The 16,432-nt window shown below is 41.6% G+C and overlaps 1 protein-coding gene across 4 annotated transcripts in view; it reads right to left on the bottom strand.

The window, feature by feature from the left end:
* The window catches only part of IL18R1 (interleukin 18 receptor 1), a 44,217-nt gene that overhangs the window by 16,556 nt on the left and 11,229 nt on the right, over window positions 1–16,432 (bottom strand). For 3 of the 4 annotated variants that reach the window (XM_009236703.4, XM_054547828.2, XM_054547827.2), the window contains 4 exons: window positions 15,425–15,668; window positions 11,381–11,546; window positions 7,443–7,599; window positions 1,583–1,645 (listed from right to left, as the gene is read on the bottom strand). In XM_009236703.4, the coding sequence (XP_009234978.1) occupies window positions 1,583–1,645; window positions 7,443–7,599; window positions 11,381–11,546; window positions 15,425–15,668 (630 nt within the window). Of the gene's footprint in view, window positions 1–1,582; window positions 1,646–7,442; window positions 7,600–9,509; window positions 9,567–11,380; window positions 11,547–15,424; window positions 15,669–16,432 lie in introns of those variants that run through there. The other variant, XM_054547829.2, reaches the window with a different exon arrangement.

Below are 16,432 nucleotides of genomic sequence, written 5' to 3'. Positions count from 1 at the left end.
TTCAATTTATTCTTTTTAAAATGTTTCGAATGCACTTGGAACATTCAGCAAGATATACCATACTGTGGGCCTTAAGTAAGTCACTACAAATTCCAAAAGGTTGAAATGACACTGTGTATAATATTGGACTATAATGAATCTAAACAGGACATCAATAAGAGACAATAACTAGAAAGTTCACCAAATATTTGGAAATTAAGAAACACCAATTTTTTTGGTGGAAAAAGAAATCACAAGGGAAATTTTAAGAAATGGTTTAAACTGAATAGAATGAAAATATGAGAAACAGCTAAAGTAGTGTTTACAGGGAAACTTGGAGTTTGAATGTATATACTACCAGAGGATAATTAAAATTAATTATCTAACTCTTCAGGTCAACAAACTAGAACAAAAGGTGCAAGTTCAGCCCCACTGAGTAGAAGAAAAAATAATAAAGACAAAGACAGAAATAAATAAAAATATAAAGCAGGTAAACCTCATGTACAAATGGCATAGGACTCCAGCTGCACTGGGCACACGTGGTCACATAAACTACTGTGACTCCAACTGTGGTTATAAGGTGGGGACTTTGGAAGCAATCAAGAGACTTGCCAATTTTTAGTGATTTAACTTTAGACAAGTTACTTAGCCTTTTTGCACTTCAATTATTTAATTCATAAAATGAGAATACATGCCTCAGTGTTGCTTGGAGGATTTAATTCAATAATATATTTCAATGACCTAGCACGATACCTGGCTTAGCATATTTAGCATATGTGAATTTCTTCCTTTCTTTCTTTCCTTTCTCTTTTGAAAGAAATTACTCAATTGGACATGTTGATTCATAAGGCTTATCTAGACAAACCCCAAATATACAATCAATTCAGTCAATTGATTGACTCAAAGTGAATCAATTAATCAAACATTCAGACCACAAAATTAGTTTGACTCATCTCTCCAGAGGGTTCTCACCGAATTTTTTAATTGAGTATTGTTATTATTATTATTATTATTGAGATAGAGTCTTGCTCTGTTGCCCAGGCTGGAGTGCAATGGTGTGATTTCAGCTCATTACAACCTCACCTCCTGGGTTCAAGAGATTCTCCTGCCTCAGTCTCCTGAGTAGCTGGGACTACAGGTGCATGCCACGATGCCTGGCTAATTTTTGTATTTTTAGTAGAGATGGGGTTTCACCATGCTGGTCAGGTTGGTCTCGAACTCCTGACCTCAAGTGATCCACCTGCCTCGGCCTCCCAAAGTGCTGGGATCACAGGCGTGAGTCACTGTGCCTGGCCCAAATTTTCATATTTAGAAATGACCACAGAGACAGTGAAAGACAAGCCACACACAGCACAACAAAAACTTTAGTCTACAGATCACAGGCAGTTCCACTGTCTCTTGAACTTTAAAGTGTTGCCACTTTTAAGTCAGGTTAAAAGTGGCAACGTTCAAAAAATGGCACCCTTTTCTTAGTTTTGTAATGTTATTCAGTAAATACTAAATGTGTATCCAGTGTCATTCAATAATGAATCATATTTACCCTCAGAAGACTCTGTTATGTTCCCTACTTATAAATGCAGAATATACATATATTGAAATATACCTAATTCCACTGCAACGTGGTTAAGCTTTGGTCCAAGAAGAACCGGAACTATATTACTGCGATCTAGAAGTGACAAAAGAAAAGACAAATGTATTAGTGTTGTCTTGAGCTTCTCTAAGACAAGCATCTATGATAATATGCTCATTTCATGTAACGAAGATTCCAGTAGTTACTGGTTTACATTCACTTGAGTCCTATTTGCATTAACTAAAGGTCACAGATCATATTGGTTATTGCTTCCTTCTCAAAAGACAAATGTATTAGTGTTGTCTTGAGCTTCTCTAAGACAAGCATCTATGATAATATGCTCATTTCATGTAACGAAGATTCCAGTAGTTACTGGTTTACATTCACTTGAGTCCTATTTGCATTAACTAAAGGTCACAGATCATATTGGTTATTGCTTCCTTCTCCATCAACTCCATGCTGACGGAGATGTTGAAAGCACCTTGTATCTGGTTTTCTCTCACTCGAATCTGCAGCTTCTGCTCACTTTAACTAAAAGGCAGAGGAAGATGCCCATCCACTGCAGCCTGACTCCCAGACGATCAAACATGCAAGAGTTGGACCATGCAAAATCACTGGGAAGAGCCTTTCTGCCTTGTCTCGATTCCCTCCATCTGTCCTCTTCAGCCGGCCAGTGATGGATTTACAGGGTGCAGGGCCAAGACAGGTTGAGAAAACCCACACTCTAGGTGCCCGCCGTTCCCTTGCAGGATGCTGAGAGCAGTGTCCCTTCAATATTGTGCCCTGGGAGCCTCACCTCGGCCCTGGCCCTACTGTTAAGTTCATGCCTGTAGGCCAAGTTCTACTTCTGCTCCTGAGTGGCTTCTGACCCCGACTGGAAGTACTGCACATAAATTCTGCCCCCTCTGTCCCCATCTGGTGATGCTGCCCCCTCAGTCCCCATCTGATGAAGTAAGTCATCACCCAGCAGGTTCTTGCCTAAGGCAGCTGGCAACTGCAAACCCTAAGAGCAGCTGTGGTCATAGATTTTAACTGGTGCATAGTTAAGTTATTGTTAGCCTTGATATCGGCATTGGTAACTTTCCTCATGACCAGGACTGGTCCCTGCTAATAGCCCCGCTGCTTTGGGGGCATTCCCAAGCAACGAACAGAACATCCCTTCTGGGACTTGCAGGTGCTCAGCAAGCAGAATGCCTGGTTGAGTGGAGTACAGTGAGACTCAGGAGTGCTCCTGCAGCTCCCACACCTCCCTGAGCCCTCTCAGAAAGTGCAGTGCCAGAGTGAGCAGTGGAGAATGCAGTGGGCAGATATGTGAGCAAGAACAGGAGGATGAAACCAGCACAGTGGACTCCAGGGCTGAGAGTCAGGACTGGGTTATGCTGGGATTTGGAGTCTCTGGGCAAGCCTGGAATGCCAGCAGACAAGCAGGAGGAACTGAGATGTATCCAGGGAAAGAACTAACTCTCAGGTCTGACAGTAAGAAGCAACATCAGCTTGAATTCAAAGACGAAGGGGCAGGAGGCAATTTCTGTGTGAGGGGGAAAACTGCTACTGACTACCTTTCTCTGGATCCATTTTTTTCCTCCAGAAACTTACATGGGAGACTTGAGAAGGGGCAGCGTGAAAGACATCTTTAGCAAAGGATGCTGTCTACTAACACTCAAATTATATCACTGGAAACCCAGATCAGCCCTGAGTTTGCACAACTGGTATAAAGTGAAGGGTGCAGTCCCATGTAGGTCATGGAAGGAAGACAACATCTTAGTGCCTGCCCTTGACATGACCAGTCTACCTAGGAGGCTATCAGAGTCAAAATGGCATAGAGGTCGTCAGCAGTAGGAGGAGACGCCACCTGATCAGCCAGAGCATGAGACCAGGAAAGTGGCAGATGCCCAGTGGGAATTCAGGTGACTGTGATTCACGAGCACGAACTGAAGGCAATGGAACTCCTGGGCTCCAAAAACAGTCCCCAAAGTATGGCGTTTTGGCAGGCTGAGTACTTTAAACTAAAGGACATTGGAAGGCCTCAAAGCAGCCTCAAAACCAACGTCTCTCTGAGCTTTTCCTGCCCTCCTGCTTCATGCCCCCATTCTCCCCAAAGCAAGTCATAGAAACCAGGCTCCCTCTTCCCAAAGGCAGATCATAAAAACTAGAATCCTTTTCCCCAAAGTAAGCCATAGAACCTAGAAGCATGACTCTAACCTTCTCCTGCCTTTCTGTCTAGGAGCTGGCTATAAATTCTTTGGCCTTCTTTGGTCTGACAGTAAGTCTTAAGACCCTCGGCCCTCTACCCAGGAAAAAGAAATATAACAGAGAGGCCAAGAAGAATCTGGACAGGTCTTGCTGGATTTCCCCACTCAGTCTATTAGCATTAGGTCATACTCTTTTGTCCAATCACATTTCTACATGGCTGTCCATGCTTCTAGAACCTAAGCATTTAAAAAGAAAAAAACGGTTTTCCCTGAGTCTTGGGGTACTCATTTCTTTCCTTTTTTTTTTTTTTTTTTTTTTTTTGAGACTGAGTCTCGCTCTGTCACCCAGGCTGGAGTGCAATGGCACAATCTCGGCTCACTGCAACCTCCACCTCCTGGGTTCAAGCAATTCTCCCTGCCTCAGCCTCCCAAGTAGCTGGGATTACAGGTGCCCACCACCAAGCCCAGCTAATTTTTCTGTTTTTAGTAGAGATGGGGTTTTGCCATGTTGGCCAGGCCTGTCTCGAACTCCTGGCCTCAGGTGATCCACCCACCTCGGCCTCCCAAAGTGCTAGGATTACCGGCGTGAGCCACCACACCCGGCCCCAGGGTCTTCATTTCTGAAGGCTCCCATGTCACATAAAACTTGCTTGCCCCTTGGTAATCTGTCTTTTGTTATGGGAACACTGCCATGACCCTTAGGATGAGGAGGAGAGGTATCACACCTTTCCACCACTACAGCAGTCACTATGTAGCAACTGAGAGATCTCCATCTGTGAAGGCAAGGGGACTGTAATAAAGACACAGCAAGGAGAAGGTGGGAGCTCAGAACCTCTCTGTCCTCAACACGGGTCAGAACACCTCCTGGCTGTCCTCCCCAACTCCAAGCTCTAATTTCTGTAGACTCGTGGCAAACTTTGCCAAATCCAAAGAAAAATAGCCAGGATGGTGAAGTGTCTAGACTTCTTGTTGTATGTGGCATCGAAGGAGTTGTCTCTGTCTCAGTGATGCACACAACAGGCATGTAATGAGCACCTTTATGTGCCAAGTGCCAGTCGTAGGTATTCAAGATGCAAAGATGAGGAACAGAACTCAGTGCAAACCTTTCCAGAAACTTTTCAAGTTATTGACAGAGACACACATGTATTGCAATTCTGACAGCAATCAGAAATACAAACAGGAAGCCATGGGGGCATGGAGGAGGAGCGACATTTGAGTGGAATCCTGAGAGACTCAGTTGACATTCTCCAAGAAGACACGAAAAATAAGATGGACAATTATGGGAGAAGAATAGCTTGTGCTGCAGGTGAGGTTTGGGAACCCAGTAGTGGGAGATGGTCATTACAGCAGAACTCTTACTGTCCCTAGAGGCATCCTAGAGCTGTACACACACTCACTCAGTCATCGTCAGCCAACCCTATGAGGGATGAACCATTACTGTCCCATTTCATGATGAGGAATCTGAGGCAGAGAGGAAGTAAGGAAATTAACTCACCCAAGGCCACAGTCTCATAGAGCTGTTGTGAGGATTATATGACATGATTCAACTCCAGTACTTGGCACTATCCCTGACCCATAGCAAGTACCCTTTTAATAATGGATATTCCTACAGCTTCATCAAAGAAGGAAGGAAAGAGCTGCTGGTGGGCAGAAAGCAAAGATGGTGAGAAAGAGGGTGTAGGTTCTGAAAGTATCAAAGTAACAGAGATTTATATGAGATTAAAAATAGATGTAGGAAAGTAAAGTTGGAGAGTTTAGGGTAGATGATTATACATAGAATTTAAGTTTTTGAGTTTAAAAATTCAGTTATGGGTTTCCCAGGTTCTGGGCTGTGGCAGGCAGAATAACAGACCATGAAGTTTCCCACATCCTACTCTTGAGTTCCTGTGAATACGATATGTTACATGGCAAAAGGAACCTCTAGATGTGATTAAATTAAGGATCTTGAGATAGGGGGATCACCCTGGATTATCTAGGTGGGCACAATGTTGTCTCAAGGTCCTCATCAGAGGGAGACAGAAAGGTCAGAGTCAAAAAGGAGATGAGGTGAGGGAAGCGAATATGTTTGGCTCTGAAATGAAGTGGCACAAGCCAAGAAATGCAGGTGGTCTCTAGAAGCTGGAGAAAGCAAAGGCAAAGAAACACATTTTCCAGCCTGGCGCAGTGGTTGACGCCTGGAATCCCAGCACTTTGGGAGACCGAGGCGGGTGGATCACGAGATTAGGAGATTGAGACTATCCTGGCTAACACGGTGAAACCCCATCTCTACTAAAAAAATACAAAAATTAGCCAGGCATGGTGGTGGGTGCCTGTAGTCCCAGCTACTCAGGAGGCTGAGGCAGGAGAATGGCATGAACCCAGGAGGCAGAGCTTACAGTGAACCCCGAGACTGCGCCACTGCACTCCAGCCTGGGCAACAGAGCAAGACTCCATCTCAAAAAAAAAATAAATAAATAAATAAATAAAAGAAACACATTTTCCCCTACAGCCTCCAGAAGTAAAGCAATTCTGCCAAAACCTTGATTTTACCAAAGACCCTAAACTTGGGGTAATTTGTTTCTGTGGCAATACGTGGGTGTATATAGCTATATGGTTGTAGTGAAGAGGAAAGATGTTGCTAAAGCAAAGGCTGTAGCAAATGTGAGCACATAGATTTTGTTGAGCAAGCCACCCACACAAGTGTTACAGTTTCCAGTTTCTCAGGATGATGGGGAAAAAATCCAGACTGGATAAGCCACCTGTCTTCAAATCACGAAAGGAGCTGTCATTTTAAGAAGGAGCCAGATTTAATCTGTGAAATTCTTGAAGGCAAATCAAGATCAGTGGTTGGAAGCTACGAGAAGAGATATTTGGACTCAATGGAAAAAAAAGACTTCAACAATCAGATATTAAAATCTGGATACTGCTGTGTGATTTGGTCATTTCCTTGATAGTTCCCAAGAAGGGACTGGATGATCAATCATTGGCTGTGTCTTATGATGAATATCTTCACTGGGTGAGGTTTAATTAAATACCTTTAACGTCCCAAGATTCTGTTCTTCCAGCACACACAGCCTGGGTCCAGCATCCCTCCCCTCCCACCAGCACATCAGTGTTCCTTACACTCTCCCAGTGGAGATCCCTTTCCCCAGCAGGTCACTGCTTCATGAGGCTCCCCCTCCAAGACCCAGGTCAAATGGAGCCTCCTGCATCTGTCCTTCCTCCAACCTCCCCCTGCACTCTTGCAGCCTCACAGATGATGCTGTTTCATACACCTTTATGTAGCTTATTGCCTCTCCTGATTATAATCAAATCCCTTGAGAATAGTACAATGCTCACTTCATCTTATATCTCCTTGCTTCCCTGCCTCCCTGTGCTAAGTACAGTTTATTGAGTATAGATATCTTCACTAAATATTTGTGAAGTGAAAATGTAAATTCAACAACAAAAGATTCTACAATTTATGCAAATTTCATATATAAGAGAGAGCTGACTCATGTGAGGTTTATTCATACAGATTTTCATTTCCTGCCAAAAAGAAAGGTTTATTTAGCCAAGTAGAGGAGCACAAAAATGAAGATTTTTACTCTTATATTTGAACCAGTGGTGTGGTCACATCCCCAACTAAGTGGACTCTCAATCCCTACACAGTTTTGAAGAATGAAAAAATTCCATTTTACTAAAATACATCTGTTTCTTCCCAATTCTAAGATTTCCCTTACCTTCCACTATTGTTATATTGAAGGTTTTGGTGATGTTAAATAGTTTTCCATTATGATGAAGGAAATGCACGCAAGAGTAATACCCCTGATCTTCAAACTCGGCGTTCTTCTTTATCGTTGGGTTTTTATTGTTCTCCAGTAGTAGCTTTTTACAGTTCTGTTTTTAATAAAGCAAGTTAAAATACTTTAAGTAAAAGCCGAATTGATATTACAGTGATCCAAATTTTTGAGTTAAAGATCTTTAGAGAAAAAGGAAAAAAGAATGAAAAGTAGCAATTCCTGGATATATGTCCCAGTTACTTTTACTGAAACAATTAAATGCGGTCCCATTGCTGTTGGCATGATTATCATTATTAATATATGCTGGGAAGTAGAGCATGGGGCAATATGAGCACTGTAGCTGCTTTCATCAATATTCTTTCATCTCTGTCTTTTACACACAGGCAGAGAGAGAGAAACAGGGAGAGAGAGACAGAGAGAGAGAGAGAACACTACTTCAAAAATCCTTGCTTGAGTCACAACTGTATTTCATACACGTTCGGTCCAATTTTGTGTATTCTGGACTATGCATCCCAGGGGTGGATAGTGGGATGGTGGAGAATTACTCAGAGAATGAGTAGCTAGCAGACCACTCACACCTCTGACACCCTCCATCAGAAGCCAGCGAGCTGATTAGGAATGCATCAGCAATATTCAAATCGATAGGTACACTCAAACGTCTCTCTCTCACACACACATTTCCATACATGTCACAGGAATTAATACTAATTGTAATAAAGCCACTTTCTTCAATCCAGCACATCTGACACCCAGAGGTAGGTCCAAGAGCCATGCAGGGACCACATGGGAAGGCTGGGGGCTGAATGGCCATCCTTGACCATTGGACACTGTTTCTGAAAACACCAAGCAAGGAGAACCTACTGCCCTCAGACTTCTCCCTCAGAGCTGGCAGCCACTGGGGCTAGACCCATTGTGCATAGAATGTGCCCGTGAAGCACCCACATGTGTACCTCACATCAGTAAATTATTTATGTATAAGTCAAAATTTTGTAAAGCCAAACTAATTTTTTCAAGCTATAGAAAAGATCAGAGACTCTTCATTTTCCTTTCCAATCAATTGTCTACTGATTTAGCCTGCTTGTTCTCGGGTGAAGTCATGATCAGTCAACAGGCTTAGAATACTTAGCCCTGTAGTCAATTGTTTAGCTAAATATCCTTGGTGCACCAATGCTCTTAATTTAAATATCTGCATTTTGGAATTTCTGGTTTTTTTTTTTTTTTTGAGACAGAGTCTCGCTCTGTCCCCCAGGCTGGAGTGCAGTGGCCCGATCTCGGCTCACTGCAACCTCCGCCTCCTAGGTTCAGATGATTCTCCTGCTTCAGCCTCCCAAGTAGCTGGGACTACAGGCGCATGCCACCGCGGCTGGCTAATTTTTTGTATTTTTAGTAGAGATGGGGTTTCACCGTATTAGCCAGGATGGTCTCGATCTCCTGACCTTGTGATCCGCCTGCCTCGGCCTCCCAAAGTGCTAAGATTACAGGCGTGAGCCACCACACCCAAACGGAATTTCTTAAAACTTAGCACACCAAGCCTCACTAATTTACATGTACTGTAACACATTTGTACATTGATGGGAAATAGAGTGAAGTCAACTCAGGACTGACTCAAATGATTAGAAAACATTTCAAATAAGAGCTGTCTTTGGAAATCACAAGTAAACAGTGTTCAAGCATAAGGCACAAACAAAAGTTTCAAGGATATTATCATCACTCGCTTCAGCTTTCCCAAGTTCTGTTCAGACCACTCTCTCTTATAGGTCTTTAAAATTTCCATGACAGAGTCACATTATTCAGATTTGTTATTCCATATAAACTACATCAGCTGTCCCCAACCGTTTTGACACAGAGACTGATTTCATGAATGACAATTTTTCCATGGACCAGGGTGGGTAGGGGTTGAGGGGGGATGGTTGGTTTTGGGATGATTCAAGTGCATTACATTTCTTGTGCACTTTATTTCTATTATTATTACGCTATAATATATAATGAAATAATTGTACAACTCACCATAATGTAGAATCAGTGGAGCCCTGAGCTTGTTTTCCTGCAACTAGGTGGTCCTATCTGGGGGTGATGGGAGACAGTGACAGATTATCAGGCATTAGATTCTCGTAAGGAGCACGCAACATAGATTCCTTGTATGCACAGTTCACAATAGGGTTCTCGCTCCTGTGAGAGTCTAATGCCACAGCTAACCTCACAGGAGGTGGTAATGTGAGTGAGGGAGACTGGCCCAGGCATTGGGGACCCCTGAACTACACAATTTGTGGTGTGTGTTTGTGTGTGTGGATGGGAGTGTGTATGTTTTTTACGCATACACACTCTATACTCACACACACTATGTATGTGTATACATAATTCCTATAGGGTGGTCTAAAAGAGCTTTTTTTTTATTATACTTTTAAGTTCTGGGTTACATGTGCAGAATGTGCAGGTTTGTTACGTAAGTATACACGTGCCATGGTGGTTTGCTGAACCCATCAATCTCAGAAATTAGGTATTTCTCCTAACGCTATCCATCCCCTACCCCCCCACCCCCCATAACAGGCCCCAGTGTGTGATGTTCCCCTCCCTGTGTCCATGTGTTCTCATTGTTCACCTCCCACTTATGAGTGAGAACATGCAGTGTTTGTTTTTCTATTTCTGGTTAGTTTTCTGAGAATGATGGTTTCCAGCTTCATCCATGTCCCTACAAAGGACATGAACTCATCCTTTTTTATGGCTGCATAGTATTCTATGGTGTATAAGAGCTTTTAAAATTCTACAGGTAAAAGGTATGCCAACTGAAGAAAACAGAAAAAAATAAACAGGCAACCCACAAAATTGCCTGATTGCAGTAATGCGATAAATATATACAAAAGTTTAATTTATTACTAAGAAAAGTGAAAAAACCACTAGGAGTTTTAGAAATTTTTCATATCAAATTTTAAGCATTCTAGGAGCATTATTTCCCAGTGTTGTGGAGGTGACAAAAAATTGAGATTCTTTTTTCAAGTGTGGGGTAAAATTGGCAGAGCTCCCTGGAGACGAGTTTGATAGTGTGAAGAAAAAGACATAAAAACATGCTCACAGCCTTTGATCCAGTAATTCTACATTTAGGGATTTGGTTGAAGGACAAATTAGATAAACACCCAAGGATCTGTGGAAGTGGTATTCATTTTAGCCTTTAAATAATAGTGAAAAATAGGCAATTCACAAATGTCCAATAACAATGGGATTAGTTAGATGAAACAAGGGGGTTAGTTAGATGAAACCAGGCACATAAAAACTGAAAGCCCATGTTTAGAAGATCATTTAAAGATTTGAAGGGATAGTCACAACATAATTATTAGAGGAAAAAACACACAAAAAAAAACATACCGCTTTTAAAAAGCAGATACTTCACAGAAGAAAAAAGTCTCTGATGGATTTATGAGTGATTTTTGCTTTCTTCATTTTTCAGTTTTAAAGTTAAAATATTATAAAAGCATTACCATTTCCAATTTTATAAAATGAACTAATATATTCAGAAAAACATATACAATTGAATTTTACATGTTAAGTACATGTGACAGGAGAAAATGGAAATCCTTAAACTAGCATTCCTAAAAACTAACTTATCGAAAGAGAAGGAAAATGAAGGAAGAGTGTGGGAGAAGAAGCTGTGATCATTTATCGAACACCAAATCCAGGGAAACTACTGTGGAACATATTTTAATACTATGTATCAGCTCTTGACAGCAAGCCAGTGAGGATACTTGGCTCAAACAAGGCAAGTGAGCCATGTGGGATCAGGCAGCTTATTTGTTATGAGACCAAAATGGTAGCACTCAGCCCCTCATTTGGGAATTTTATCTTTTCCATCAAGTCTTAAAGTTAAAATATTATAAAAGCATTACCTTATACAATGATGTGCTGTTAACCAGTGTTTGATAGTAACTGTTTTCACAGGTTATCTGCAAAAATTTTTTAACTTTCACAATTTTGCTAGTTACTTGTCTTTCAGTGAAACAGCTGTGTTTATTTCTTCTGATGACATTTAATTTCCATTTCTGAGTATAATTTCTATGGAATAAAAGTGTAAAGGTATTTTATAATGCTACAGAAACTTTGCAAATATCACCCATCTTCCCTTTAGTAACCAGTTACAATATTTTTCCTTTATTTTTATTAAAGAGATTGATTCATTGATGTGCAAACCCTGCTCTGCCTCCTCTTGATTCAGAGGAGCAAGAACTTTAAAAACTGTCATGGGAGCAGGGGGTAATAAATGAAAACCTGAGCAGTCTACACACGGAGACACACACACGCACACACACACACATGCACATATCCTACTGCAGACAATATATTATGGATGTCAGAAAAGCAAATCTTTGCAATGTCAGTGATCTTCACTGATGGATAAGTTCAGAGAGTCTTGGCCCAGGATGCGAGGGTGGCTTTGGTTTCAAAAGGTCTATAAACTCCTGATATTGTTTTCTAAATGTGTGTGTATATGCATTAGGTTTTGTTTCTCAAGGCAATTTGTTCCAATCCCCTTCTTTTACTGTTGAATAAATCAAAGTCTGGAGTTGCTGCCCTCAGTGTAATTGAATTAGCTCTTTAAATGCCTTACTGATCAAAAGTGAGTGTGAATAGATTTTATAGTTGTTGTTACTCCTGATCAGAAATTAGTGATCGGGACTATCACTAGGCCAGGTGCAGTGGCTCACACCTGTAATCCCAGCACTTTGGGAGGCCAAGGCAGGTGGATCACCCGAGGTCAGGAGTTTGAGACCAGCCTGGCCAATGTAGTGAAACTCCATCTCTACTAAAACTACAAAAATTAGCTGGGTGTGGTAATCCCAGCTATTCGGGAAGCTGAGGCAGGAGGCAGAGGTTGCAGTGAGTAGAGATCGCGCCATTGCACTCCAGCCTGGGTAACAAGAGCGAAATTCCATCTCAAAACAAAACAAAACAAACAAACAAAAAAAAACGGTGATCTAGAATTGGAAAACAATACGGTATTTTTTAAATGAAGTTTTTAAAGAGAAAATGTTTCAAATTTGATGTTTGCTTCCACTGCACCTGTGATGTATTTGCTAAATACAGCAGACACGTGTTTTTAAGTTATCCTCTATGCCTGACACATTTATGCCCACCTTAGGCTCTTCCAGTTCCCCTTTAGGTCTACAATAGGATAGAAGGAAGAAAAGACTAACACTTACTGAATTCCAGGTATTAGACTATGTACATGCAAGGGAGATGACTATTTTCCTTAGGCTCAGATGAGAATGCTAAATCTCAGACTGGTTAAACAACTCACTCAGGCCACACACTTGCTAAAAGATGGGGCCAGGATGCAAATGCACATCTATTTGGCCCCAGAGGCCAGAAGTGCTCCACACAATTCTACACTTTCACAATCCAGTGAATCTGGCCCCTTCACCTTGGGCATGAATTTATAAAAGATTGGCCATGACTAGAGAATGTGGCAGGCTGTTGTCACAGTTATAGGCAGTGGGTCCATGGCCATGGGATATGGTAGAGCTACCTGGCCCTTGAAATGGATTCAGGATCCCATTGGCAGCACCTTCTTCTCAAGTGTATTTTTGTAAAGTCTCCCCAACTTTAGCCTCAATGAATTGGAGAGATAGAGATTTCTGGATCTCTATGACTTGTTGCTTAAAAGGTATAGGGTACATGAATATCCCCATTTTTTCAGACTACATTGTTCTCTACCTCTGTAACCCTCAATTCCCAACACTCAACAAATGCTAGAGAACTGATGACACTCCACGTGCAGGACACTGTGCTGGGAACACTGAAACAATCAACAACACACTGCACCTGCCATCCAGGAGCTCCAAGGCTGGGGTTAACACTGAGGCCAACTGACCCAAAGCTGTGACCACACTTTCCTGCTGCAGGCCCAGCCCATCCTGGTTATGAAAACCACTCATTTGTGTCCACACACACCAGGGGATAAACACCAGCCCCCACTTCTGAGGCTGCTCACCAAGCTGAACTTGCTGCCTGTCAGCCTAGGATTGTTTTATTAGATTTCTGTGTGTACATTTCCCTCTACCTTCATTTCTTCATCTCTATCATTGAAAACTATCCCTTTTGTATCCCCTTCCTTCTTAGTTGATTTCTTTCTTAAAATTTGGTGGGATAAAGTGATTTTCACTGCAGGATTAAATTATCAGTCCTCAGTGGCATTTGATTATTAGCAATGTACTCCTAAAAATTAAAGAATTACTGTTCTAATGGGAAATTTTCAGGTGTAAAGTCTGTTCACTGATAGATCCCACATCAAACTACAAAGGGTTACACACCTAAGTTAGAACACGTATGCGTATACACACACATCTGCAGTAAATACTGCTTACTAATTATGCTATATTTGAATATGACTGTATCTTCTATGCTCCCGGGTGTCTAAAACAACCTGCTTCCATGTAGAATCCCATTTATTTTCAAAGCCATTGTCAAAGCTGCTTCTCTCCTCATCACTTTACTCTCATAGTGATCAGTCTCCAATATCCACTCCGGGACACCTCGTTTTTCTTAGCGTCTCCTGTCTGCTACCCTGTCTCTCCACACCTCTCTAAAATCCTGCCTCAATCTCTTGCTTCCATTGTCACTACCTAAGCCAGGCTGTATTCTCTACTACCCATATCAGAAAGATGGCCAATGCCATTTGCTTCTGTTATCTCCAAGTGATGATCATAGATGCCTGGCTGTTCCTCTCAACGTGCTCTCTCAGCCCTGTCCAGAATACTTTATTCCTTTAAATTGTGCCTTCATTCAATCAGGAGTCAGAAGTTTGTGGTGGGGGGGCTGTGTTTGTTGTTCTTTTTCCTTTACCCCATTTGTGAGTATTCATTCTTCCTTAGCTTGTTATGAAAAATCCCAGTTGTGACCCATTTCTGTAATTATCACTCTTAAAAGGTCACCTAAAGATGTATTGGTTTTTATCAAAAGAGTTATTTAATTTTTTTCTGATGCCTGAGAGTTCCTATATATAAAAACAAACAAAAATGACCTAATTTGGTGCAAAACCACGGAAGTGCTACCAAGGCTTCACAGTGATAGCTCACTCTGCTCTCAACAGCATGGTTGATAATGATCAGGACTCACTCTAGAAGTGCTTCTAAAAGAAATCTGCTACATATGAAATCTACACACCATCACCTTCAGCTGGCCCTGAGCTATTTCCTACAGGTCAGTCTCAAGTCTCTATAAAAATACCTACATATGTAGGTAGGTACATCTAAAAAGAAACATGTTCGGTAAGTGTGGGTGATGCTTTCAGTTGGCTGCGCTCTTTTCATGGAAGTTATGCAACCCAATTATGAGTATCCTGGCACAATCTAGGGCCACCTCATGAGTAAAATGCAAAGCCCTTCCGTGTTGCCCTCTCTCACTGCCCCCAGCTGTGGGTTGCAATTGGCTGCCAGCCACACACTTCCTCCACTAGCACTGCCACCTGGCTCCCAGTGAGCCCCTGCAGACTGGACTAGTGTGTGTCTGCATCAACCCCATCCCTGCTCCCCACCAAGGATGCCACCCAGGAAGCTGACACTGCCCCATTCACAACACATTAATATTATCGTGAAGTCTGAGCTGCTGATTTCATTTGACTGGGGGCATGTAGACAACAGGAGCAGCTGAATTTTAAAACTGACTTTCATGCAGTCATCACTTATCATTGGTAAGGATCCCCTAAAAGAAAATCCTATCAAGGTAATCTCCTTTCATTAAGGTCACTAAGAAAATAAGCAGAGAGAGATAAACTTATTTTATTCCATAAAAAAGAATGTATTTCATGTCGTAGGAAGAGTAGGAAAGAAAAAGATGTGCTGATTATCTGACCTTTCAGATTACTGCATATTTGAGTTGCTGAACAAAGGACAAGAGGGCTGTGAAATATATTTTAAAAAGAAAGGTTTACTCACTCCATTTGGAAAAAGTAAGATCCTGTGTCATTCAACTCAACTGGCCAAAACTCCAAAACACAATCATGCAAAGCAATTCTCGAGGAACTCCTTGGGTTCAGCTCCACACGTTCCTGTGATCCACTGCTTTTGTACCAGCTTTTGGTAGTTGTTTCAATCTCATGTGCAAGTGAACACGAGCAATGTTTCAGATAGAAAGGTTCCCCTTCAACCACAGTAATGTAGGGACGTGAAGTACAAGATTCTTCAAAAGATTAGTAAAGTAAAATGAATAAAAACAAAAACCAAAATGACAAATGTAACTTTTTTTGGTCTCCTAATGCATTAGGTGAAGAAGCAACGTTAGTAAGAAAGTCCTGAGAAATCTTGGTGTCACTTTCCTGTGGGTTCTTTATTTTTGCATCAATCTTTCCAACACTAGAAAGGATAAGGCACTTTCAGAACATAGATGAAAACACAACTTCTGACAGTTTCTCCCCAACAGGAAGGTATCAGAACTTAACCAACCATAGCTAGAAGACTGATAATTGTGTCATCTCTTAGAAGAAATATTACACATTACAACTTCTTCATAAGGAAAGCCACAGAAGTCACAGTGCTGCCATACCTACCTCAAAACATACCCTGCTGAGGAGTCTCAGTAGAAAAGAAAACAAGAAACCTAGCAACCTTGGCGTTCTTCCTCTGCACCATCAGAAATCTCACTCATCTTGCATTCACCCTGCCTATCTAACATTCCCTAGCAAGTGTGGGGATGATTAAAGGTGTGCCTATGTAACTTACGGTGTGTGTACATTTATTATTACTGTAGATCACCATGTGGATAATCAAGAATTCATTAATATAATATCAATCCAAATTTGCATATCTGTCACTTTCTCTCTTTCTCAATTGACCCAGATTCTCTGGCTTTGGAAATATATCTGACCCTCATCTACACAGGATAGGTGCTCCTTTCCCTCTTTTTGCACTTGTGGTACTTCAAGTTCAGCATTAATGGGTCTTTCT

The sequence above is a fragment of the Pongo abelii genome, chromosome 12 (genome assembly GCF_028885655.2).
Source record: "Pongo abelii isolate AG06213 chromosome 12, NHGRI_mPonAbe1-v2.0_pri, whole genome shotgun sequence".
NCBI classification, from domain to species: domain Eukaryota; kingdom Metazoa; phylum Chordata; class Mammalia; order Primates; family Hominidae; genus Pongo; species Pongo abelii.
This window is presented reverse-complemented; position numbering and strand designations above follow the sequence as displayed.